The 26,897-nt window shown below is 40.1% G+C and overlaps 1 protein-coding gene across 1 annotated transcript; it reads left to right on the top strand.

Annotated features, from left to right (window-relative positions):
• Window positions 1-693: 693 nt before the first annotated feature.
• ZDHHC7 (zinc finger DHHC-type palmitoyltransferase 7) lies at window positions 694-24,736 on the top strand. Its single transcript, XM_055726330.1, has 8 exons — window positions 694-863; window positions 7,251-7,336; window positions 11,238-11,560; window positions 14,339-14,463; window positions 19,492-19,588; window positions 20,059-20,140; window positions 21,397-21,527; window positions 22,506-24,736. The coding sequence occupies exons 3-8, from the start codon at window positions 11,255-11,257 to the stop codon at window positions 22,680-22,682; spliced, it is 918 nt and encodes a 305-aa protein (XP_055582305.1). The 5' UTR covers window positions 694-863; window positions 7,251-7,336; window positions 11,238-11,254; the 3' UTR covers window positions 22,683-24,736.
• Window positions 24,737-26,897: the final 2,161 nt, after the last annotated feature.

Here is a 26,897-nt window from a genome sequence, read left to right as displayed (position 1 = left end):
CAATGGGCTCGGGCAGGCTGTGCCTCCATGGCACCAAGCAGGCTCTGCCGCCATGGCCTCTGCCAAGCTCTGCCTCAATGGGCTTGGGCAGGCTGTGCCGCCACGGGCTCAGGCAGGCTCTGCATGCGTTGCCTCCGATTAGGCTCAGCCTTAATGGCACCGGGCAGGCTCTGCCTTAGTGGCCTCGGCTAGGGCACGTGCTCAGCCTCTTGCTGAGGCAGCGGGTGCTGCCCTATCAGCAGTCTCTGTGCCCTCACTCTGCACCCGGTTCTGAATTTAGAAGTCTAGGGGTGCAACTTGATCCCCAGATCGTGATTATTTTGCTCTCTGAGGGGAAATCCGCCCAGTCGCAGCACCCCGTGTCCGCTCAGGCGCGCTTGCAGGTGTGCAGCCGCCTCAGGCACGAGGGCGGGGCTGCGGCGCGGGGCGGGGCTGCGGGGCGGGGCTGCGGCGCGGGGCGGGGCTGCGGCGCGGGGCGGGGCTGCGGCGCGGGGCGGGGCTGCGGCGCGGGGCGCATGCGCACTGCGCTCCCGGGCGGACACCCGGCGCCAAGGACATCCCACGCGAACCGGCGCCTGCGCACAACGCGCCGTGCCCTCCCCGCTGGCGCGCGCCTGCCCACCGCGCCCAGGGCCCCGCCCCGCCCCACGCGGCGCCTGCGCAGTGCGGCGCGCCCGGCTTCCGCCTGCCGCGGCGGTGCCCTTCCCGCTTCCGGGGGGACTCGGCTCCGCGGAGCGCCCGGCCGCGGGCACGGTGGCGGGCACGGCGCTCCAGCGGCGGGGGCTCGGCCCCGGCTCGCCCCAGCGCGCCGCCGGCACGGCGCCAGCCGCAGCTCTGAGGGCGGCGGGGCCGCCGCTGCTGAGGTAAATCCGCTCTCGTTCCCTCCCCCGGCCACGGACCCCTCGCCCGGCCGGTTCCCCTGAGGGACCCTCCGCCGCCGCCGGCCTCCCCCGCGCTTCCCCCGGCCCTGGCGGAGCCCCGGTCCCGCGGGGACGGAGCGCGGTGGCCCGGCCAAGGGCGGGCGGGGAAGGTTAGCGGGGATCGCCCTCGCCGGCGGCGGGTCGGGTGAGGGCCGGGCGCGCCGGCGGCCGCCGTCCCTGCTGGTGCTTGGTGTCAGTTCTTAGCGGCGTGTCTGGGTCCTGGCTGTGCTCCTGCCGCTTTTCGGGTTATTAAAAAAAAATAATAAATTAACACACACCCCATCTGTCAGCAGCCATGGGAACGAGTGCATGGAAGTGTCCCCGTGCCCCAGCACGGCTCAGTTGTGGCGTTCAGGTGCCGCCGTGGGAAGCCGAAGGGAGGGAGCAGCAGTTTCCATGTGACACGCCAGGCTGTTCCGTGGCATCCTAGCACTTGATCTTGGGAGTTCTGCTGATTTATGTGGTGCTGGTGTGCCCTGTTTCCAGGAGGGAAGCACAGCACTTACAGGAAGTGGGAGTGCAAATAGTTCACACTCTGAAAAATGAGAGGGTAGATTCGTACAGCACGGCACGTATGTGATCTGTGCCGTGAAAAAAAGGGTTGGGAAATTGTTGGCGATTTTCTGTACTGCGTATACAGATATATAATGGATGCTGAATTACAGTGATGTAGCTGTTTGCTGAAGACATAATTAGGTTGAAGACACTGTGACTGTTCATATTAACAGGCTTAAATTAGATCTTTTGAAGTGGATGCTCTCTGACTTTGAAAATATACAGATAAAGTAGAGCTGTACTGATTCATTAGCAGATGAAGCTGATGTGAAATTTTAGCGGTTTTAGATTGTAGAGTTAAGTAGCTGAAAGCTCTTTGTGGCTAAAAGAAATTGATAATACTTTTCATCTCTGAAACTTTCTTGATTTGGCTCCAGTGTGGTATATTTTGTATCATACATATCTGGTGGATTTCTTTTTTATCCCTTTTAGGAAGGCATAGATCTTTTGAAGAAAGTGATAGAATTTTGCAGCAGTTGAAAGGCTGAAGTTGAAGAATACGGAGGAAATGTGAGGCTTTATATATGTCTGTTATGAGGAACTATTGAAACAAAGGCTTTCGCATTCTTTTAATTGATATTGAAAATTGCTAGTGCAAGAAATCCAGCTCTGATCTATGATACTACTTTTTGGAACCTGGAAGGAAGAAACACATGTGGATGTGGGTATAACTGACAGAAGAATGTGCTTGCCAGTCTGATATCACAGAGTAATCAGTATACGTGATACCCAAGCTGTCTCCAGTTGAGTTTGAGGTTATAGCATACAGTGATGAGTGCAAAAGCTAGAATTAAAAAATTATACTCTAAAGTAGAATGTGATTCATCCAGTTGCTTTTGGCAAAGGAGTAAAGCTTTCAGTTTCCACATAACAATGCTGATAATGGTTTAAGCATCTAGCTTTCTGGAATCTAATCTGATTCTGAGTTTGTGGCCCTGTTCCAAAAGAGCTAAGATAAAAAGCCTAGCCGTAGATTGTGGGTTTGTCCTTCTCTCAGTTGAAGGTGGTTCTTTAATCCAGAAGCGTTCTGTCCTTGCTATTTTAGCTCAATGAACTCTTCATGTATTGGATAATGTGTATCTTTGCTGGGCACCAAAGTCTAGTGAAATATATTTTCTTTGACTTCTACATCCACGGGGGGAAAAACTGCTATCTAAAAGATATCATGCTGAATATCTTGGATATTATTTTCTTGCTTATGGAAAAATGACAGATCTGTCAGATTCATTTGTGATAGCAAAGTTCTTTATTACTTTTTATAAATATGTGTTCTGAATATATGTTGGGGTTTTTTTTTTCTTTCATTTTCGATAACTTGTTTTACCCTGGATTCTCATTTCTGGATTTTGAGGGTGTTTGTAAAGATGTTGCTGGTGTAAAGACATAAGTAAGTAGATGACCAGCTCTGCAGTAAGGCACGCATACTTATGCCAAAGTGCTCCTTCTATATACTCTTTTTCTGAGGTTATTTAGAAGAAGCATATTCCCTTTTCAGAGCCGAAAAGAAACAATTGCCGTGTTTTCCTATGGCCTGGCACTTGCTGGCATAAGGAGAATCATTACAATAGCGTGAAAGTTTTCTTTGTTAAATATGTACCACTGAAGAGTGTCCCTTGAATGTTTTGCTGGGTGTTTGCATATAAACAGCATCACAGTTTCCGCTGTAAAGTGTCCCTGTCTGGGCAGTAGAGCAGATATTGGTCAGTACAAAGACAGGCTACAAGACATAAACAGGAAATTCATGAGATAAATATGGTACAAAATATATCAAGTTGGAGCAAAAGGGACAAGGATTTAGAGAGATGATGAGCTACGCCACTGAGGGTGTGGGACAGATTTGGGGATAAGCTGATAACACTTTAGGGTTGTATCATGGGTTGCCATCACAAGCCATTTCAGCTGCTCTTTCCTACGTTGCGTGCACAGTGTTGGGCATATCTCTTTGTAGTTACAGATAGCAGAAGTTGAGTCAGGGCTAAATTGGGTTTGTGGTTGATGGACTGGTTCTTCTTAATACTTGCTACTCTAGCTGTTCTTACATGTTGTGGCTGCTGGGAAAGGTCAGCCGTAAAGCCCTAGCAGAGGGCTCCTTGTGCAGTTGCTGGGGCTGAGCTAAGGGGTTTTCAGTGTGGTTAGTGGTTGATATAGTTACTGGAGTAGTTTGATTTGTTTGCTGTGAGGTTGTTTGCTAGACTAGTCACTGAGAAGAAGTTGAAACAAGCCGCAGTTTACTTATTAAATGGCTTTGCAGTTTGGCTTGCATGTATCTGTAATAGAAAGTAGGTTTTTCACTTAAATTAGGCGTGATTACGTCTAGACACTATCTGATGGCCATTTATCTGTCAGCAGTTAATGGTCCAAATTGTCCATGGAGTTGGATGCAGTAGTAGATGTGCCCACCTGGTTTAGTTAAAATTTTGGCAGTTATTAATGTAACACTGTAACTTTTTAATGAGACTACAGTTCTGTTATTTTGATTTGCCACCAAGGCTTTGCTCTCTAGGTAGGATTTAAATCCATCGTATGTAAGCGCTGCAGGATTATTATTCTAGTGTGCAATATCTGTTAGTGGCCTACACCTATTGACTTACCAGGATGCAATCAGCAGTGTTGAAATAAAGACGTTCTCTTTACTGCGTGGTAACTGAAACATGAGGAATCTGAGGAACTGTCCATTGTGTAGCTTGAAGGAAAAAGTAACCAAAAAAAAAAGATTTAGGCTTTGACATCTGATGGATTTTTAGCCTGTATATAAATTCTTTCTGTATATCTTTTTATAAAAAGAAAAATCTTATCCCCCCTCAACGTTTTTCCTTTCTTCCTCAAATAATATTCAGGAAAAGGAGTGTGGTTAGCCTTGAGGTGCCCTTTTTCATTTAATTAACGGCACAGGGACGTCATCATACAACGATTATATTGTATCACTTACCTTCCCAATGCCCTTGGTGGCCTTCTTCCAGTAAACTTAGGGAAGGGAGATTTCCTGTTACGGTGGATCTTCTTTAGCCCTATTGGAAAACTAAAACCATCTTAGGCACAGTCATTTTACAAGATCATCTTTCCAGTGATCATGAGTTTATAATGTAATTTATGCAAAAGCTTTTTTTATTCCAATACTGTATCTACGTTTTGGGCCTATGTTTCATTAACAGTGAAGTGCAGGTCAGATGAGGCATTCTTAACCTGAGAATTCTGAATAACACCTAGGAGTGGAGCTGTGTTAGATGAGGTTTATTGTGTGCAAGCAGATGATATTTTGCATGAAACACTGAATAATTTAGTGTTATCTTCCAATGCTAGATAAAGATTTTTAAAAGGTCAAATTAAGAACTGTTTCTTGGCGTATTAGGGCTTGAAATGTAATGCTTTGCCTTGAAGGTTTGCACTTCAACTATACAGCAAAGACTCAAAGTAAATTTGATTAGGACAGACCTTGAAGCCAATAAATTAATAGTCTAGAGGAAATCTGTGAGCATCTCAGTGGGGATTCTTAGCTCTTCATAAAGTCTAAGTGCTTTTCCAACATTGATCCTCTTCCCCTTGAAGTGGACCAAGGTGGGGGGTAATGGTGTAGGCAGCTGGAGAGGAGAATGACGTACAGGAGTGGGGAGATGGAAGGGGAGGGAGAAATCACATGAGAATGATTACATCTATTATGCTCACAAAAGCTGAACTGTGGCGGCACTTCCACATAAACCAGTAACTGATGAGGCTATGATAAACACCGACATTTTGCACAGAATTGCATTTAGGGTTAGGGAACTGACTAAACAAGTCATGTCCGTGTCCTGTCAATAAATTCTCTGTTAATAATTTCAAGTGATTACTCTGACTTCACTATTTCACCTGCAGAGGCTTAGCATATCTTCTATTGCTTGTCATCTTCAAGTCAGAGAATGGGTGGGTGACATTGCAAATTAATGTGATACACTTGTCTTCTTTTTATGTGTTTCTACTCAGCTTCCACAAAATGCCATGTCAATGACAACTTAATGATGGTGGATTTCACAATATTGTGAAAACTTGCTTAACAGAAGTATAAAAGCTTATTTATAAAGCAAACCAGAAAACAATCAGTAGCTTCTCGCAGTTGTATGTGCATAATAAGTATTTGCATTACTTTTTAGGATTGCAGTGGAATATATGAGTTTGTTGAAATACAAGACAAGAGGCTTCTCATTTTCAGGGAAAGTCTGTATTGGTATAATTCCCCTTGAATCAGCAAAATTTGAAAATGTAAACTGGAGAACTCCATTGGTAATGTTGCATTTGAAATATTTTTTTCTAACAAGCTTAGTTTCAGAAGCTTTCCTTTACAAGTTAGTGGCTTCATATTTTCTATAGCTGTTAAATGTCAGAATCCTTACATTACTCAAAATATATTAATTTAAATTAACCTTCCAAATGCAAGAGTGAAGCTTATTTTAAATGCTGGAAATGCAAACATCCTGAAGAAATAAACCTTGGTACTTCTTCAGACAATTCTAATCGGACAGAAATTGGAAATTCCTACTTCCAGCTTGTTGTTTTATCCTGTACGATATAAAACAAAGCAAGAAAATCTTCCTTGATCACATATCAAGGATTGAATTGCCAGACAGATGTTACAGTTTGCAGTAGGTCTGGGTGAGCGAGTGGCCATGACAGTCAATGTTGCTGCGCAGGGCAGGGGTCCCAACTTAATTTGCCAGAAACCAGTGCAGCAGTGCTTTCTGTGCAGCGTGCATGTGAGCACTAACTTTTCCAGTCAGAAATTCAGGCCCACACCTCTTCTGTTCTCTTCTCCAAGTAGAAATCTAACTCAAGCTTTTGTGCTGCAGTCCCACTTCACATGCCATTGACGTGGTGATTTCCAAATCACGTGGTGATTTCCAAAAGTTAACTGCTAAAATTTTCAAGCTTTGAAATACTTGGTTTTCTAAATAAAATTGTGTCCTCCTCCTCCTCTCATTATGAAAAAGGAAGTTTTCTACACATTTAAAATTACTGATGTTTACTTACTTTATGCAGTCTGTGTTGGATTTGAGTATTATGTCCTTGTGGAAAGGAAGGAATGCGATTCAAGATCATGGAACAATCGTGTTGACGAATTAAGCATAGTTAGAATGGCTTATGCTAGCATTTCAGTCCTTATACTGATCTGTATATCATAAGTTGTATGGTAATTATTTGCCTATATGGTGGAATTCTAGCAAGGGGAACTTTCTAAGCATATATTCCCTCTGGTGTACTTGTGGGCCATTTCTTTTTATATATAGATTCTGGAATTTTAAATTAGCCATAGCTTGATCTAATAATTGAGTCAAAACAATTTTTCCTATCTTATCTTACATTTGTAAGATTAGTGGTAGGCATGTATACTTGTTATTAATAACCTGCTATCAAAAACCTTGCCGTAAGCTCTGAAGACGATCAAGTAAGGTTATTATTTTTTGCATAGCGCATCTCTTAGTCATGTAGGAGTGGCAAGCAGAAGAAAGTAGTAATGTGTCTTTGGATGCATTAATCCATAATGTTAAAGACTGGATATCCAACTCGCCTTAAAAAACAATGAACAAGACAGATACAATGTTACTGGAAGCACTTGGAAGCTGGAGTTTTTTAGGTTGATAGATTAATCTAAAAGTTTTTTTCCTCTTGGTCAGAAACTTGTCTGCTGTAAAGTACATGCAGCATGTTTCAAAGTACTACTATATATATTATTTGTGCTTAACACTACTTTCCTAATGAAGCAGGAGTGCTTTACTAATCAGTTTGTTGATGATATTTTTTCAGATTACAGCAGATATGACTATGTGAATAGCCTAGGATAGCCCAAAGGATGGACGTGATGTCAGAATAACATACAAAACATTTGTGAGGTATGTGGGTCTTTTTTCTGTTGTACTAAAAAAAATCTTGGTTGTCTTTAATACAGTTCAACAAAGAAATTACAACAATTTTATGCAATTTCATTTGTATGCTAAAGGAGTTGCTTGCAGAATTGATCTAAAATTCATATTTGTCGTGACATACACAGATACTGATCGACTTCTTTTTTCACCCAGAATCTTCATGTCTGTTCTTGTTTAATGTACTTGTTGACTTGAGCAGCTGAAAACTCGCCTTGATTGAAAAATAATTCTATATTTCTTCTCCTGAAGTATTGCACCTTAGCTGGAAGGCATTTCAAATCTGTGTTCTGTAGGAAGCTTCAGAATTGGGAGGTTGGTCTTGATTCGTTGATTCCTCGCAAACACTTCAAAACATCTGTGTGGCAGGAGGTCTTGAAGGGGTAGGATTTCTAAAGAGTTCTTTAGTGGGGAAAAAAAAGAAAGATGGCATTATATTTGAAAAATGTTCCAAATTACTTATGTACTGACTTTTTTAAACAAAAAGATAAAATCGGGGGAAAAATAATACTGAAAAATTGGAAAAAGCTAGTACTTTTGCCATTGTGAATTTGATTGAGTTTACCCTAAATTTGAGTTAACAAAACCAGAATTTGCCAGTGAAAAAATACTTGGACAAAATGCTGACATGTGAATGCACTGTATTGGACTGTTTCTGCAGTACTGCCACTTACCTCTTTAGAAGAATTTTGGCTTTTTAGAGCATTTGTTGGGCATCCTCAAGGCTTGGCTGAAAGTTTATTGTACATGCTTTTCTGTGGGTCCTTTTTTTTTTTTTTTTTTTTTGAGTGCTAGACAATAACATTTCTTAAAAGTTTTATGTGCCTATTTTTGCTGAAATAATAGCTGATTTGTCTAGTTATCTTCATGTTCCAGCTGCTGATTATGTAGGCTTTATGAAACTTGCATTTTCTTTCACAAGTCTTGACCAGGAGGGGTGGTTGATGTCCCAATGTGCCATTGAAGTTAATTGGCAAAGATGGTAATTTACACTGTAAACATTCAGAAAGATTAGGATAATTTAAAGTGGCTGAAAAGAGGTCCTTATCTAGGTTAAGTTAAGCTTGAATTGCTTTTAAGGGAGGTGAATTTTATTCCTTTCTAAGGTATGCTTTTGTAGTATGTGACTACCTTCACCCATGGCTTAGTAGCTGCGTTCTGGTAAGAGAGGGGACTTGCATGTGGAAAAAAAAACAAACCCAGAAGACCCAACATGTGGGTAAAAACCACAGTGTAACTGCTAGAAATTGTAATATTGCATTGTTAGTGACTAGATCCAAGCACTAGAGCTGTATTTCAGTTTGTTCTGTTTCACAACCAGAGAATGTAGCCCACGCTTAACTCTGTCCTATGAGTATCTCAGCTATTTCGCTGTTGCTCTGGGATCCCTACGCTGCAATCTGCATATACTTGTCTTCATTTCTAGTCTCTTGGATTATTCCTGCCTATTCTAGCCTTAAGGCTTAAGGGTCAGAACGATTTACTGGGCAGAATATGTTTCTCTGATTCCTGGTAATAGGACTGAGACTTTCTTAAAGGCTTTAGAAATTCATAGCTTCATCTGAAAACTATCTCAGTGTGAGTCTCTTTGCCTGGTAATAGTCACTTTGACCATTTTAGACTAACAAAGTGTTCCTAGATTCAGGGTCTCAGGATGTAAATTGAAGAGCCATAATTTCTACCAGTCATACATAGGCTACCATTAATAAGAGGAAAAAACGGGAGACTTCTGCGTGGCTGTCATCAATCAATATAAATGCTTTCAAGTTTCTCTCACACATGGCCTTTAATAGCATGAATCAATATGATTTTTAGAACACCGTATACTTTTAAAGTACTATGTTATTGTTGATGCATAATGTTTAAGCTTTAATTCGTCTCCTGTTTGTTGATAGCGCTTCAGTTCTGCCATTCTATATCTTTGCTTGTTAGAGATGTCTGGAAAATAATTCTGTTTTCATGAAAACTATTAAGGTTTCAAATCTTGTTTTTGTTCCACGTTGGAACAGCAACAAAGCCGTAAAAGAGTTTTCATGAAATTAATTAATGTGTTCTCTGAAAGTCTGATTCATGCAACCCATTGCCATGCTGATTTAATCACTACCATTTGTTTCCCTTAAGTTTGGTCTGATCTGAGACCATTTTGTACGTTATCCAGTACATCTTTGTAACAGGTTTGTGGTTTTTCCAACACAATAGTGCTTTTGTCAACAAATTTAGCTGCTTTCTAACTTGCTTGTGTTTTTTGTTGTGAGCAATGTACTAGAACAGCTTTATTTCCATTCTGTTATTTTCCTTCTGCTGTTCCTGGGTTGCTGGAGCAGTATGAAAAGTCAACAGTCTGGCGCCATAATTTGCTGTTTTCTGAGAGCTGAAATTTAGTGAAGACTTTGCCATTTTAGTTTGAGATAAAAGAAAGAAGTTGCATTTTTAACAAGAGAGGAAGAATGGTTTACAGGCACAGCGAGATGGAAATGAAACCCTTCTAAAATCCCTTTGTCAAGCACTGACGTTGCACAACTGTGGTGGGTTGACCCTGGCTGGATGCCAGGTGCCCACCAAAGCCGCTCTGTCACTCCCCTCCTCAGCTGGGCAGGGGAGAGAAAATACAATGAAAGGCTTATGGGTAGGTATGAGGGCAGGGAGAGATCATTCACTGGCTACTGTCACAGGCAAACCAGATTCAACCTGGGGAAGTCAGCTTGATTTATTACCAATCAAATCAGACTAGGGTTATTAAAAAGTAAATCTTGAAACACCTTCCCCTCACCCCTCCCTTCTTCCCAGGCTCAACTTTACTGCCAGTTTTCTCTACCTCCTCCCCTCCAGCATTGCAGGGGGACAGGGAACGGGGCTGTGGTCAGTTCATCATACTGTGTCTCTGCTGCTTCTTCCTCCTGGTGGGGAGGGTGCCTTACACTCTGCCCCTGCTCCAGCATGGGGTCCCTCCCACGGGAGACAGTCCTCCATGAACTTCTCCAACATGAGTCCTTCCCACGGGCTGCAGTTCTTCAAGAGCAGCCTGCTTCAGCCTGGGTCCTCGTGGGGTCACAAGTCCTACCAGCAAACCTGCCCTAGCCTGGGCTCCTTTCTCCCCGGTCCTGCTGGGAGCCTGCTCCAGCATGGGCTTCCCATGGGGTCACGGCCTCCTTCAGGCATCCCGCTGCTCTGGTGCAGGGCTATCCGTGGGCTGCAGGTGGGTATCTGCTCCACCATGGACCTCCATGGGCTGGAGGCACAGCCTGCCTCACAGTGGGCTTCACCACGGGCTGCAGGGGAATCTCTGCTCCGGCGCCTGGAGCCCCTCCGGCCTCCTTCTGCACTGGCCTTGCTGTCTGCAGAGTTGTTGCTCTCACATATCCTCACTTCTCTGTCCTGGCTGTAATTGCTGGTGTGCAGGGTTTTTTTTTTTTCCCTTCTTAACTACGTTATTCCAGAGGCACTACCACATTTGCTGATGGGCTTGGGCTTGGCCTTGGCCAGAAGCGGGTCCATCTTGGAGTCAGCTGGCATTGGCTCCATCGGACATAGGGGAAGCTTCTAGCAGCTTCTCACAGAAGCCACCCCTATAGTCCCTCTGCTACCAAAACCTTGTTACAAAAACCCAACACAATGATTTAAAAAAAAAGTTACAGGATTATAAAACTCAGTAAATGGCTTACAAAATTGTTGATGAAACTTCATAAATTTGTATCTTTTGATTACAGAAAAACTTTGTCTTTATCTAATCATAGAACTGTTCAGGTTTTGATCAAAACGTGAGTAATCTATGTTGAACTTGGATATGTTTTATCTTACAGAAATAAAAAGTGAGACCTGCCTGTATTTCCAGTTTCCTTGTGCATAATAATGGTATCTTTGCTTCCTGCAGGGCAAGGCCAGAAAACCATGCAGTCATCAGGGCACAGATTCCGTGATGTTGAGCACCACCCGCTTCTTGCTGAAAATGACAGCTACGATTCCTCTTCCTCAGAGGCCGACATGGCAGAGAGGGTTTGGTTTATCCGAGATGGCTGTGGTATGGTCTGTGCTATAATGACATGGCTTCTGGTTGTCTATGCAGACTTCGTAGTGACTTTTGTCATGTTGCTGCCTTCCAAAGACTTTTGGTACTCTGTGATCAACGGTGTTCTCTTTAACTGCTTGGCAGTACTAGCTTTGTCATCACACCTGAGAACTATGCTAACTGATCCAGTAAGTATGCAATCGTTCCTTGACGTTGGGTTGTTCTCTCATGTAACTCACAATCTGCAGAGAAATTTGAAGTGGTATCAATAAGTCTTTTCCCGCCAGGAAAAGTAGTGTTAGATTCAAAACCCTGAAGGTAAAGAGATGACCTGTACTTTTCCTGTTGTTCTGTTAATGAAACTATAAATAGTTTTGATCTTGAGGAGCAGGCAGTATAAAATCAGTTTATAAGTGAGAGGTAGGCTCATGAGAAATACTTTATTTGTAAAATATCAACCCACATTCTGATGAAGCTAATTAAGCTTTGGTCTTTTCTGTCCTAATTTTTCTTTCTTTTTTTCATCAGATGTGTTTTCAAAATTCATCCTGTTGTATCATTTTAAATGTACCTTCTATTTATGACATGTGAAGGAACTTTTACAGGTAGACATGCTGAAAAACCTCAGTAATGTATTGGCATAAAGCAAGAACTGCTGTCCTGCATGGTTCATGCATTATTGTGTTTAGGTATTTGGAGTCAGCAGGATGGGAGATTTAAGTTGAACTTACATTGGAATGGTGTATGTGTAAGAGGTCTTGAAAGTACTTATTTTTTAGGACTTCTACTCTTTAATTCAAGAGTTCAAGAGATGAAATTGTTTGTTTTGTACAAACATCTATTACTTTTTTTTAGGTAATAAATTTGGGGAGAGAGGGGTAAGGGGGAAAAACATCTATTTTCCCCAGATTTTTGAGACGTAGACGTGTATATAGAAGTTATGGGAGTGTTAAAAAACAGCAGGGTGTTGTAGTTAATTTTCTAGGTCTTTGATTTACTTCTGAGCCCACACCCAGTGATGAAATGTTACAACTTCCACAGACTGTGACAGCTAAGAAAGTTAGTGGTTTAAAGATAGATTGCTTAAAAATATCTCCTGGTAAAACTGTGTGTCTTTCTAGAGCTATGTTGTTCTTTATGGATAAAACATGATAGAAATTGAGATGAATCACTACCTTTTTTTCTCCACCCCTTTCCTGCTGACTCCCAGAATGGAAGACATGACTGTGTGATAGGAGCTAAGATTGAAGGAAAAAAGGAATAAATTGCCTCAAAACATATGTGAATTAAATTTACTCTTATAACTACAAAACCGTATTTTTTATTGAAAGGAATTGGTGACTGTCTGAGACTATTAAAGTTGTTTTGTAAATAGAGCATATTTTTATCAGCAAAATGCTAAAAGCATGGCCTGAAGTTACCATCCTTAGTGACAGGTGAATAGGTGAATGTGTGATGTGTTTTATGAGCATAAATTTACCTGGAACAAGATAAATTTGTGCTTTAGGAGTTCTCTCTGAGATAACTCACCGTGTTTACACCAAAGTATTAACTTCAATGAGAACATTCATATTGCAAAAAGCGCTTCAGCAATACAACATGAGTGTTTAAGAATCTTTCAGTTTGTACCCCAGAAAAGGCCAGCTGGCTCAAGTTTGAAGCACCGCTTAGCCAAAGAGTTCTGGGGCAGAACTTGGGCTGTGTCTCGGGCAATGCAAACCACAAGATTGTTATTCCATGCCATAGGCAACAGAAAGTTTCTGCTGAAGTAGAAAGGTCTTTTGCAATTGAATCTGAAGTGCCTGCTGCTTTCTTAAGTCTGTCCCAAAAACTTCCTTAAGGTATTTATGTGAAGTGATGATGTTGCCAGAGGGCTTTTTTTGAATGAGAAATATTTATAGAATGTTGTAGATGATTTAAGTTAACCTGGAGAAGGCTATCCCTGTGTGAAGTACATGCTGGCCTGGAGGAGCTGGTACAGAAAGGCCATTACACTTTCATTTCACGTCCCGGTATATTTTACAGTCACTTTCTGTCACGGATAAGCCATTAGCTCTATAAATAAGCAAGGTGACAGTGGTACTGTCTATTATTTAATTCTTACTAATCCAAAGTTAGATTTGGATCTCTCAAGACTTTAGATTAATATTGTTACTGGAAGATGCAGTCCTGCCTGCTGTTCCTGTCTGTTCATCATCTTCCTTAGTGTGTTAAAACAGCTGCTAATGCAGCTTTGTGGCTCAGAGAACTGATCGGTAAAAAATAATTTATTTTGCTGATGGGTTATTTTTCTTCCGGATCAGTTTCTTCAGCTGTTTACCATGTAGCTGTGCGTACTGTCACAGTGGCAGAAGGCAGCAGGGGATGTAGAATAAAGAAGATGGTTAATACTGACAGCGTCCAAACTAAAAGCTTAAGTATAAAGGAAAAAAGGTTGACTGTTGGTTCTCAAAAACTTGTGTACATGGGGCAGGTGGCTAAATCTTGGATTCAGAGAGCTGAAATAACATCTTTCAAGTAGTTGTTGCTGATTTGACTTTTGTGGATGGCTTGGCCTAATAATTGAACATCATCGCAATTAATGTATGCTGCCATAAGAAAGCACGTCTCTTAGCAGTGGCTGTTCAGAGCAACTTCTCAGCAAATACTGTACCTGTAGGGCTTGTACCTGCATGTAAAGATGTCTTGCTCTTCATTTTATGTATGCTGGTGACAGTAGATTCTATCAGAATTATGCTAGTACTTGGGCATACATGAATCTTGCTGAAATGAAACTGAATGTGAGGTCAAGCAGAGGTAATTTATTCATTTGGAAAAGATTCTGGTTTGTGGTGGACTAGCTTTGAATAAATTAACTTGTTTCAGCAATTATCCTGAGATTACTGGTATTAAGTCTATAAAGTGTTCTTTTAAATGCTCTCATACCATTTAAGAAGCTTTCTGTTCTTTAATTGGAATTATTTCAGGGGGCTGTACCCAAAGGAAATGCCACTAAAGAATACATGGATAATTTGCAACTGAAACCAGGAGAAGTGATCTACAAATGTCCAAAGTGCTGTAGTATCAAACCTGAACGTGCACACCATTGCAGGTATGCCCTGGTTTTCTTTAAAGCAGTTATGTATATTGAGTCTTGGAATAATGTTCCTGATACTTGTGTGTTAGTTTTTCCCACAAATTCCTTTTGATATCAAATAAACTTTCAAATTCATATGTTGCAGAGTATTTTGTAAATAAAATGTACTACGGCCAGAAATTAATGTGGATGAGGGGAAAGAAGCAAGAGATTCAAAGAAGCTTTAAAAATAATCATACTGTGGTGTCTGAAATACTTTTTGATCTTTGAATATTTTTTTCTGTTTGTCATTGTAATTAGCGTGCTGTTGATAATGCAGGGCAAAAGGAAGAATCTCAAGGAGATTTCTGATGGAAGCTGAATTAAGAAATTACTTCTTCAACCTTAAATTAAGAAAATACAGATCAGTTTTAAACTATCACTTTGATTTGTGTTGTCATGTCTTCGTAGTGTGTCATTTAAAGCTGTATGTGAGTTGGCAGATTATTTTCCCAGAGTTGTATACATAATTGGTTAAATGCACTTCTTATTAAAGATTCATTTTAATAAGGACAGAAGGGATGGTAATTTGAACTAAGCATGCTATAGAAGAGATAGTAAATGTATCCATTTTTAATTCTCAATCTTTTGAGTTTTTAGGCACTGTGGATATGCATTTGTAATGTTTATTGTGTGAGAGTTGAAAATAGATATGCCTGCATAATTAAGACTTACATAAATATGTAAATGTTTCTGGTGGCCCTCTAGGTGTGAGGAGTGATGTGTCTTGAATTGTGTGGTATATTACATTTAACTCTCTGAGTTAGTGCCTGTCAAAAGAACAGAGTGAAGTCTTGTCAGGACTCTTGAAATTATTCTGTAGATTTGTGGTTTCTAAATTAAATGTCTCTGTGTATGTCACTTCTCTGTGTGAAAGTTATGGCTGAGAAGCTATTTCCATTATAAATACTCAGCCTTGGCACTGAAATCTTGTTCTGCTCTCAGATGTGAGTGGGTTTTTGTATCTGGAGTGTGAAGGGAAAAGTTTCATGCATAAATAGCGAAGTATAGAATTATCTTCAGTTAGGTTATCTGTGGTGTTGTTTAGCTTTTGCATGGATGCAGATACCGGGCCTGCCTTTGTGTGCAGTCGGTTTGGTTCTGGCTGGATTTATTAGCTCTGGTAGCGTTACGTGAACATAGCTGAACCGACTGCTTGATGGGCCTGGGGGTGGAAGCAGCACAGCCGCTTTCTCGTGGCAGAATATAAGCTGTTAATCTCAGGGGATCCAAAACAATTTTGTGCAGTCTGTTCAGGTGTTCATTGTGTTCATGGGATGTGGTAAAGGGACACCTGAGAGCCTCTTCTGAGTGTAGGCTGGATCTTGCTAATTTTTCTCATCTCACATTTAGGCTGGTTCCTACAGAGACTTAGCAGGTATCTTGGTAAAGTATTTCCCGTATCTTTGGTCCTGATAGGATTTACTAATTTGGAAGTAGCCCTGCATGAAGACATCTTATGTTGAACTCTGTATCTGAGCAAAAAAGCTGGAGTATTGGAGAGCCTAGAGCCCGTGCAGCTGTGTGGGCAGTGCTTATCTGTTAGACCTGGAACTAAAAAATATATAGGTTTCAGGCAAGCCCTGCAGAGTCCCTTGGATACATGTGGGCTGTTATCCTGAGCAGGTGCTGTGTTATGTTGGATGTTCCAGTAGCCTGTGATCCCAGTTTAGGCAATGTTGATCAAAAAAATACTTCTTTGTGGAAGAAGAAGAAAAATAAACTAAGTGGGGACTTCAAATACATTGTTTATAGCAAGAATGTGAGGAACATTTGTTGTTAAAACAGATTAAGAATGGGTAGTGTCTACAGTGAAGGAAACCTGTGATACTTTCAAAGGGTTTGTTTTCACTAGCCACTGGTTTAGGGACCTAGCTTTGCATGTCTTGTGTATTGTTTCATTTTTTATGCCTTGGTAAAAATATGCTGTGAGGTGTTCCACGTAAGAGCAAAGGATGCATTTTGGTGCTTGCACCATGCATAACTGGCTGCACAGAACATCTGCAAGAGAAAGCCAGACTCTGAAAGTGTATATGCTGTCCTTTTGTAAGCCTGCTGTCATGTTTTTCTCGGCAGTTGGATATCTGGTTTAATTGTCTTCGTTTCTGTTACTCATACAATACATACTACTACTAGCTGCTGTTAACTTTTCTTAAGTAAAAAAAAAAGGATTTTTTTGTAATTTCTTGAACATGTGCTACATAGACAGGTAAATGGGCTGGAAACCAGCTACTAGAATCTGATTCTTTGCCATAGATTTAGCGCTGCGGAAGTTTACCAAATAGAAAAAACGATTTGTTTGATTATACTGCCAACTTTTTACTGGCTTACAAACCCATTCCAAGGACACTAAAAGGATGGTCTAGTCCCAAGTAGTCAAAGTGGCAATTTGTTTATAGAAGAGACTTGAAAATGGAAATTGAAGTTGGTTCCTGTTGGGAAATATACTCAAAGCCACAGTGCATGTTTTGAGTGGTAAATTATTAACAGAAGAGACTCTTACAATGCAGTTATGAAAATTGTTGTGCAACACTGCAGCAGTTCTTTTAAGGATGAAAAGTAGCTCCATAATACACATTAGTGATACGAAAAAGAACAAGAAACTTTTTTAACAGCTAAATATCAAGCTTCAGCGAAATACATTAAACTGAGGTTTTACTAACCAGTTAAAATTTTGAGCATAAGGAAGAGGCTTATGCTGAGTGAATGCTGTTTCATTTTCACTGAAGGAGTGCAGCTGTCAATATTTCTAGTTTATTCTGAGTGCCCTCCTGTGTGTGTGGGGAGCTGTTGTTCAGGATCAGTTCACTGAGATGCTTGCATCAGGCTTCCTGTGAATTTCTGTTATCCAGACCAATTTCTCTTAAGCCATTAGCTGTGTCTTTCTGAACGTTGTCTTTGGCATTCACAACTGTAATTGCCCCTGCAGTTGCCCGAGTGCATTCAGCAGCAGTGCCAAGCTGGTGAAGACCTTCCTTTGTCCAGCTGCTGGTTCTCGCTACCACATTGCTCCTCCCTCTTGTGTAAGGCCTAAGTGTTCACGCACAGTGAAATGACCGAGGTTGCAGCTAATGGACTGACTTCCCCAAACTCTTGCTGCTTGGACAGGGGAAGGACTAGAATACAAGTGACAGGGGTAGGAGGAGCAGAACCACTGTTCTAAGCATTGCTCAGGGTTTGTTGGCTGGAAGTGTTCGCCGAGTCGTGGTGTGAGATAAGAAATGAAGGCAGGGTTCCAGACATCTGGTGTCTTGGAGAGCTCTGTGTGGGCTTGTGAGGAATACTGAATGAGCAAAAGTGAGTCCTGCCCACCTCACATCCTCCAGTGTTTGGCTCGATTGAGTCTGGATGTGATTTTACTCAGTACTTCACATTAATATTCTTTTTAGAGTGACAGTATATATTCTGTGTTACATTACAACTGGAGTTAGCTCGCCTTCCCGCCGAGCTTGGAAGATTAATGAGAGGCTGAACTTACAGGCAGCAGGTTATTAAATGAAAATCTTTTGGAGAGCCTTCTGAATGTTTTCCCTTGACTGACACCTGTGTCTTCTGCACTGGAGAATGGTTGCGGTGTTTAGTTATGGTATTGGGATTTTCATGGGTAACTGGGCACTACTTAAAAAGTTATTTGTATCAGAGGATTAATTGTCTTTAATGTCCATATAAAACAAGAGGCAGTGGGTGTGTAGGAACTGGGTTATGATAACTCGGGACAAAGGGAGCTTCAGAGGAGCAGTGAGAGGTTTGGGATTCTTTCATATGAGCTGCACAGGAGTATCTTCTGCCCTTTGCTGAATTGCCTTACAATCATGCATATTGATGACTTAAAAACTTCTTTATGCCTGGGAGCATTGATTTCTCACTGACACCCCTCCTTTTCTTCACTCTAGTGACAGTCATCTAGCTTTGCTTTGTGGCTTTTAAGTGCGGCACTCCATACATAAATAAGCATGTGTTAAAAACAAAGGATTTTGAATAATAGTGCCTGCGGGTTTTTTAAACTTATTTGGCTTTATAACTGCTGAAATGAAAATGCTTAATATTTTGGATATTCTGCAGGAAAATCTGGAACACTTTGAGTGTGTGGCTATCTTAAGTACAAAGCTAGGAAAATAAAATATCAGCATTACTTAAGCTATTCGTTTATGGAAGAACTTCCAACGCGTGTTGCAACTGTTCTGTTTGTATTGTAGAACTGTTCATGTTGGCTGCAGATGGGCTTGAGTATAAGAGAAATGAGCCCTCTGGTGCTGTATGGCCTAGCAGATGTAAAATGGAGTTATTGACATACTTTTCTGGAAATAACCTTGACTCAAAACTGGGGAGAAGCTAAGCAGTTAGTTGCAGAACTAGCAAAACCCACTGATGTTTAAGTATTCATTAACAAGTAGACAAAGAATGTGTGCTGCTTACAGTTTCCATATTTTTGTTTTATGTTGAGGAAGTGAGGCGTGATACTGTAAGTTGTTTTTCAGTTGAGGTTTTGATTGCCTATGTTTAGAATTGTATGGCCAGTTGAAACCTCTGGAGTGACAATTTCTGTCTTGAAGATGTGGGGTTTTTTTTCCAATTCTCAAACTAACAACTTGAAAGTCTCTAAATGAACCAATTACTTTGTCTAAAAAAATCTTGTCCAGAAGGGAAGGTTTTTTTTAATACTGAATCTAAAAAGAGCTGAAGCTTTGCTCATTGAGTGCCACAAATGTCTAAAACAAGTTGCTGGATTCACATGATTCTGTGTTTGGATATGCAGTGATTCTCGTATTAATACTGTTTTTCTCCAGTGAAGAGTATCTTAAGTACACAGTGAGTTTTGTAACAACCAAACCCTGAATTTTACGTGAGCAAATAGTTCCTTTAAAGAATTGCAAATAAAATCACTGTTTACAGTTTGTCAAGAAAGATTTCAGCACATCGTCTCATGACTACTGGATGCCCTTGTCCCTGCATTAAAATGCAAAGTATTGTTTCTCAACAGAAGTCTCTTTTCCTTTCCTTCAGTATTTGCAAACGATGTATTCGAAAGATGGATCACCACTGCCCATGGGTGAATAATTGTGTGGGGGAGAAAAATCAGAGATTTTTTGTTCTGTTTACGGTAAGTGAAAATCAACAGCAGCTTGATTTTGGTCTGAATCTACCTTGATTGTAACACTTTTGATTGTGCTTAGTAGTGAGTAATGGCTTAAGGGCACAATTGTTCTGTATTGGGGTTTTATTTTTCTTCCTTCTGTGTATGCTATTCTCTAAGCAGGAGGATATTTTTGCTCATACTCAATTTTAATGTTGTAAAGTGCTGTTATTTTAAACTACCTTAATTCTGCTGTGTTTTATGTAGTAACAATTGGTGAAATGATACTGTGATTTAGGGAGCTAATCCTTAAACTTTCACTGTTGCCCATGTTTTTAGATTGAAGCTTAATTAGAATTTGTTTTTACATTGTTGTATTGAATTAAAAATTGAAATAGGAAAGTATATTCGCTGTGCAGTGGTGAAGACTGGCTGAAAGGAATGTCTGATTTACTACCTGGCAGCAGTCAAAAGTAAGCACTCTCTCTTATTTCCAGATGTATATAGCCCTAATTTCAGCTCATGCGCTCATACTGTGTGGGTTTCAGTTTTTCTCCTGTGTCCGAGGGCAGTGGACTGGTAAGCAAATACTTAACTTTCACTGTCATAATCTAGCAGATAGTAGGGGAAAGTCATAGCATTCCACCTATTTTAGTCCCGTGAGTGAAATATTAAAGGACTTCGATCTTTCTAAAGTGAGGTCCTGAAAATATCTCATACCTGTTTACCCGTCCTTTTTATTTAGTTATTTTAAAAAATATCTATCTTTCTTTAATTTAGTCATTTACTGTAAGAGCTGTGGGTGTCAAGGGCATTCTCACTCCCTTTCCACACAGCAAAAATTTACTACCTCTGTAATAGAAAGGAAACAGATAGCTGGTCCTCCACCACCTCAGCAGTATATTATCTGAAGCTACCAGCTGGGCTTTGTGTGTTCCACGACAATTCTGTGAACGACAGCTGAAACTTAAACAAATTTCTCCCTCATTCTGTTACTGGAGTCAACTGTGGGGCTCCTGTAGAAAAGAAATGTCCTAAACTGTCCCAGTTGTTTGTTGAGGCCCCTGCCTTGCATTTCTTAATGTTCCATTGTGCCAGAGCTCATTCTGATCTTGTGCTTTTGACAGAAGATGGTTGATCACGTGTTCTTCCTGGTACCTGAAGCAACAGGGGAATCTGTGTGATTGTTTTTTGCTGAATATTCTGCTAAATGGATGGAATTTTAGTCATTTTTTTTTTTACTTGAAACATTCTGCTTCCTGTATACTGTCCAATTTCTTGTTTAACTATAATTGAGTTAGTCGGTTGATCAGAGGATCTCCAGAGATGTGACTGTAAGTGTAAGTCAGAACCTGATTACATTGTATGGTACATTAAAAAAAAAAAAATAAAGCTATCCCAGCAAAATGGAACATCTGGATTAACTAGTGAGTCGGAGCTGACAGTGTTGATGGTTTTTACAGCTTTTGTCATGCGTGAAATGTCAGGCTGATCTCATCTTTATATATGTGCAGTTCAGAGTACTTAAATAGTCTCATGTGCAAACATTTATTTGATATTCTTGAAATACTGAGGCAGGATTGCAGTAATGCAGTACCATGTACTTCGTAGGAAGTCGAAAGTGTTACCTCCATAAAATTTTTTATTTCCTTGGGCAGCCAATAAAGCTGCTGCAGTGCTAGAAATCAGAAGTTTGTTTTAATTGTGAAATGCTGTTTCAGGAGGCAGATATTTAGCTTTTATGGCTGTTTGTTGTAGAGGGGATGTCTCAGTATGAACAGGCTCTATAATTTATGAAAAAAAAATATTTATAACTACATATAATGTTTCCACAGAATGCAGTGACTTCTCCCCACCTGTAACTGTGATCCTGATGATCTTCTTGTGCCTTGAGGGTTTTCTGTTTCTCACTTTCACTGCAGTCATGTTTGGCACCCAAATCCACTCAATATGCAATGATGAAACGGTAAAGACCTCTACTTATGTACGCTATAACAATTATTCTCGGAAGATGTGGTTAGATATTGTTTTATTTGCATGAGGGGAAGCTCTTATTTGGGAGAGAACCCCAGATCTGAAATAGCTCATAATTTTTATTTTCTACAATTATAAGGATTGAAATGCTTTCTTGGGGTTTGCTTTCTAACAGAAGTTACTGCATTATTTGCTTTTCTGACATATATTTTATAATTAGGTTTTCAATTGCAAAGATTGCAGTTTCTGACTTCAGTTCAGACTTGCCGTCACAAACTCCTATGTGTCAGGAGAAATGTCTGCTTTGGTCTGGTTTAGATTGAAACTAGCGATCTTGTATCAACCCGTCACACCTTCCTCTACTTTGATACACTTTGAGTATAACCATAGTTTGGACCTTCGGCTCCCTTGGCCTTAGATCTGCAGTATTAAGCCTTAGGGAGGATGTTTTGTGACGGATAATTGACTGGAAACATAGGGAACTGGAACCTTGTGGCTGTTCAGAATTTTTCTTATGTGAGGCTGTTTGAAAATATACTTCTGTACTGAAAAATAACTGTGAAATGTGGAAGATAATTGATAAATATCGAGCCTTCATTAATGGGAAGTATAAAAAATGGTCATCAAAATAAAGTATTTGGGAGAGTAAGCCTGGCTTCAGTAGTTGCAGTACAGGAGCCTTCTTAGAAACCTTGTCTGGATTCATTAACTGAGTAGACAATTTGTGGTGTAGGTATATTGCATGCAGGTCCTTTACTGTAACACCAGCTTTTCTGGTCAGTTTGCCCTTTAGTTTGAGGAGGGAAGAGGTAGAGGTAGAGCAGCCTTCCTGTACACGTTTTGTGTTCTAAGTTTTCTGCCCTGTACCCATTAAAAGAATGCAAAATAGGCATCAGTTTTGATAACTGCTATTAGATGTTACTAAACTTCACACTTAACAGTGCATCGCTGCATGTCTGCTTATATACAGGAGATTGAAAGACTGAAGAGTGAAAAGCCAACATGGGAGCGGCGACTACGTTGGGAAGGAATGAAATCTGTTTTTGGGGGTCAGCCTTCACTCTTGTGGATCAGTCCTTTTGCAGGATTTCAAATCAGGCGACTTCTACTGAGAGCAAAGAAAGGAGGAGCTGAATTTTCTGTTTGAGTCTAATTATGCTGGAACTTACAAGAATACTATATAATATTTATTTGGGGCCAGAGAAGGCTGTCTACATATAATCTGTGACCAGGTGAAACTGATATCAGACATTTGCTTGTAGCAAGCAGAGTTTTCTACGTTTATCGTCACAGACATCTCATTGACTTTCAGAGCCGCGAACTGGATCTGTAATGGTCTTAACAGCAAGATAACGAAGGAAAAGCACGTGGTCACACTAAAGAAGCCAAATGTTGTCATGCTACTGTAATTTATTTTCTGAGATTAATTATCCATTTTTGTTAAGCCCTTTTCATTTGATAAATGTTCGGGGTATTACCTGTGTGTTTTTATAAGAAGTATATACTTAGGTGCAGTTGTCAATCATAAGGAGGAGCATTATGGTGAAAGTTGATCTCAAATGAGACCTAGCCTTCTAAATCCACTTTTCAGGGAATAGTGGTTTGTTGAGTTACAATTTATATTTCAGCTTGTCCTAATAAACAGAGCTGTACTCTTGTGTCCCACTTCAGGCACACATTCCTCATATGCAAGTGATTCAAAGGACTGGTGCACATAACAGCATAACACATCAGAGGCACTGTTACACCCCTGCCAAGTGTCTTCCCAGGCTCACAGAAGCATGTCTTGTGTTTGGCAGTATTAATCTCATATGGCATTTAGGTAAGTTCTAAATCTTCTGCAAACAACACTTTTAACGACCGGCTGTGGGCTAGATTCTGCCCTCAGATATGCATCTCCAATTCTTAATGCATTGATTCTAGAGGAACTTAAGTGTAGATGTTTAAGGATCATATCTAGTCCTCTGCAGGGATGAGTGGGACCAGTGACTTTATCCTCTTGTGTGAGATGAAAATGAATGTACTGCAGATTGGAGTTAATTAACAGAAAACAGTTGTCTTTGTAAGGTCTTTCTCTGCCCCTTTTGTATTGTACAGACTTTTCATAGGAGAGCTGTTAATGATCCCTTGAACAAAGACATCAGAAATGAGGGATGTTGCCTCTTTCTAAGTACAACTGATCTTAAATGTAGAAAGATCTGCCATAGGAGGAAGTAGTTCTGGTTGGAAAACTGTTAAATTCAAAATAATTCCAAGAAATGAGAGCAATATAGATCTAGAACTGCTTTATTGTGGGCCTGACAAACAACAGTAGTGCTAAGAAATGTTTATAAATCTGCAAGTAATGAACTACAAGCTGCAAGTAATGAAATTCAGCTAAAAGTGGATTCTTTAAAAATTACTTAGACTATATTTTGTATTATTGCTAATCTGTTCTATAAATTACTGACAATATAAAAGATAAAGCAGGAGCCTTGATGCATAGTTTGAAATCGTGCCTAGAAAGTAAATAGCTCCCTGTTCTGGGACTTGCCTTAAAATTGTCCTGTTCTTGCTTTTGCTCATGATCTGTCCCACCTCAAGCAGTTCAACATGCTGAAAAATCTTGCATTATAAAGTTTACATACAGAAGCTATACTTTCTTTTTTCAGTGACCTGCTTCTCCATTTGTTTGTAACTGTTTGTGGCATCTCGATTCCAGTTTCATCAGGTTTTGTACCATTGGATGGGTGAAATTATTAAGGGATCCATTTATTATCTATGGCCCTGCGAACAAAACCGTGCAATACTATGTAATATGTTCACTTTGCTTGGGGGGGGGATCATGTGTATGTAATACTGGAGAATTTCTAGGTGGACACATCCAATGAAATTGCAGTCAAATCCAGAAAACTAAGTCTTGTGTAACTGAGGGGAAAGTTGGAAGTTCCACAGGAATCTTTGCATATTCAGTTGCACATCTTAAAGATTGGGGAAAAAATGTGTCTGGCTTTGTCATGAGGCTCTTAATGTGTATACTGTTTAATAAAATATCCTGACGAAAATCAGAAAATATCACTTCAAGCGGTTGAAACCAGTGACTTAGCAAGTGTGTGCGTGTGTGAAATCAGGTTTACTCGGCTTTTCAAACCCTTGTTACGTTGTAATTTTTTTAATGTAAAAGAAAAAATAAAGTAATGAATTGAAGTCTTAGTTGATTAACTTCTGCTCTGTATGTCACTTTTTTTGCACATGTATGTGCATATTCACATATATTTAGATTGCAGCAACTTCAGGGTAATGGTTGCTTTTAATTTTTACATCCTTTGGCTTGTAATTTATATATGTGTATCAAGTAACAGCTGATATTGCTCCAAAGTGAAGATGCTACTCTGCTTATTAAGGGTTTTAGGCTATGCTAACTGCTTAGCCCTTGGGCGTTTCCTTTTCTGCATCCTCTGCTGTAACTGCTTATCTTATTAGGACCTATTTGTCTAAGTTGAGTGAGAAAACACAGGGTGAACACTTGCTGTTTGAAAATTCTTAACCAAGTATCTCAGGCTTCACACTTGCAAGGTGTTTGTGTAAAATACACATTTGGACTTCCTAGTTTCGCTGCGCAAATGTTGACTTTTTTCCACTATTTCTGTAGTTTCAGATGCAAAGAAAGGAGGAGCTCAGTTTTCTGTTTGAGTCTAATTATGCTGGAACTTAAAGAATACTATATAATATTTATTTGGGCCCAGAGAAGGCTGTCTACATATAATCTGTGACCAGGTTGAAACTGATATCAAGACAGTTATGCAGCCTAGAAAGCAGCAATTTGGGTAGATGTTAACAGAGCAACTGGAAACAAAGTTTAGAAAGGCAGTAAAGGATGGAGATTGGAAGCAATTAATTTCCTGTTCGCAATAATTCTAAAAAATACTGTGGTACCTTTCCTGGGTATAATATCACACTTCCCATACACTGTTGTTTCCATGGAGAAAATAGCTCCAAACGTGAACTTTGTGCCACTGCTTCTTGTATATTTAAGCAGGTTAATGATTTGATTATATTTATGTGCCACAACAGTTAGGCTGTGCTGTGTTTACATATATTTTAAGGAAGAGCTTGTTTACTCTCCAAATGGAACAGATGTCTCTGCAGATGGATCCTGCTAATTTATCTCCTTTTTATTTTCTTGTTTAATTTCTAGTCGTAATGTCAGGTTGTTTCATGAACTCTTTCTGAAGTCTTAGACTGCAGTAGTGGCAAGTGAGAATACATTTACAGACTTTTTTACAGCTATCCTATGCTGAAGTGTTGTGTTTCTGTGATTGTTCTCACTTCTTTCTATTGGCTCTGTGTCAATATGTGAATGTATTCAATGCTGTTGGAGAAAGAAAGTGGCATAATAGGTTTTGAAATACAGAAATTGGACTATAAAATGATTCTTGACTCTGTTAATAACACTAAAATGAAATGCACCAGCATTACAGTTCTGTATTTATATTTTTTTAAGTGTTATTCCTCTGAACAGAGTAACAGTTCGATTCATACAGTGTACTTTGTGGTTGAATATGGATTGGTGCTTCTTGGCTGGTAAGTTCGTTACATTTTTAATATTATTTTTCTTGTGCTCTGAATTTCTTCATGGAGAAAATACTGTAATTCAGTTTTTGCAGTATTGCATGACTGCGTTGCAGTGGCATATATGCTACTGAAATGCACATTGCTCTTGGTGCACCCAAATAGAGTTGTGGAAAATAGCCAGCATGCATCAAAGCGATCACAGTCTTAGTTTCTTAATAAGTGATAATTGGCACCTCCAGAATATTTCTGCAATTTCTTACAATATTGCAGTGCAGGATAAAGTTAATATAAGACCTAGGTTCAGTGTTAATAAATCCAAATGTTATAATTGGTAAGGAAATCGATAATTTACGGACTTTACTGTCAGAGATGCATGATTCGTATTCTGACAAAGCAGTGCTGGCATCTTGCCAGGCAACTAAAATATTTTTAGGTTATGGTTTTGAACCTCTTCAGTAAACAAAATTGTTATTCTAGTAAAGTAGAAATCTAATAAAATAGACAATTCCATAACATTCCATAACAATATGTTTCCATAACAATATGAGGTTTGACATAGGGAAGCCAGAAAGATATTTTTGTTATGATTCTGTTCTGCCCCTTAATACAGGCCCCCTGTGAGACAGTAAATTATTCTTGCTGTTAACCTTCACCCGACTAGCTGAACACCGGAGGCTGAATCTGAAATCTACTTGTTCCTGGACAATTTTATTGTCTTCTATCAGGTAATATCTTAGATTAATTACATTGGTCTCAAAGCTGGGCTTTGTAGCCCTAGGGGATTCTTTTTTTATGAAAACAAAATCCC

Source organism: Falco cherrug, chromosome 14 (assembly GCF_023634085.1).
Source record: "Falco cherrug isolate bFalChe1 chromosome 14, bFalChe1.pri, whole genome shotgun sequence".
In the NCBI taxonomy this organism is placed as follows: Eukaryota; Metazoa; Chordata; class Aves; order Falconiformes; family Falconidae; genus Falco; species Falco cherrug.
Note: the sequence above shows the minus strand (reverse complement) of the source record. Positions and strands in the feature narration are given on the sequence as shown.

Excerpts from the sequence above, each read along its gene's own strand:
- ZDHHC7 (XM_055726330.1), top strand. The coding sequence starts at position 11,255 with ATGCAGTCATCAGGGCACAGATTCCGTGATGTTGAGCACCACCCGCTT. Across the intron at positions 20,141-21,396 it reads TGTCCGAGGGCAGTGGACTG|AATGCAGTGACTTCTCCCCA; the intron begins GTAAGCAAATAC and ends ATGTTTCCACAG. Across the intron at positions 21,528-22,505 it reads CAATATGCAATGATGAAACG|GAGATTGAAAGACTGAAGAG; the intron begins GTAAAGACCTCT and ends GCTTATATACAG.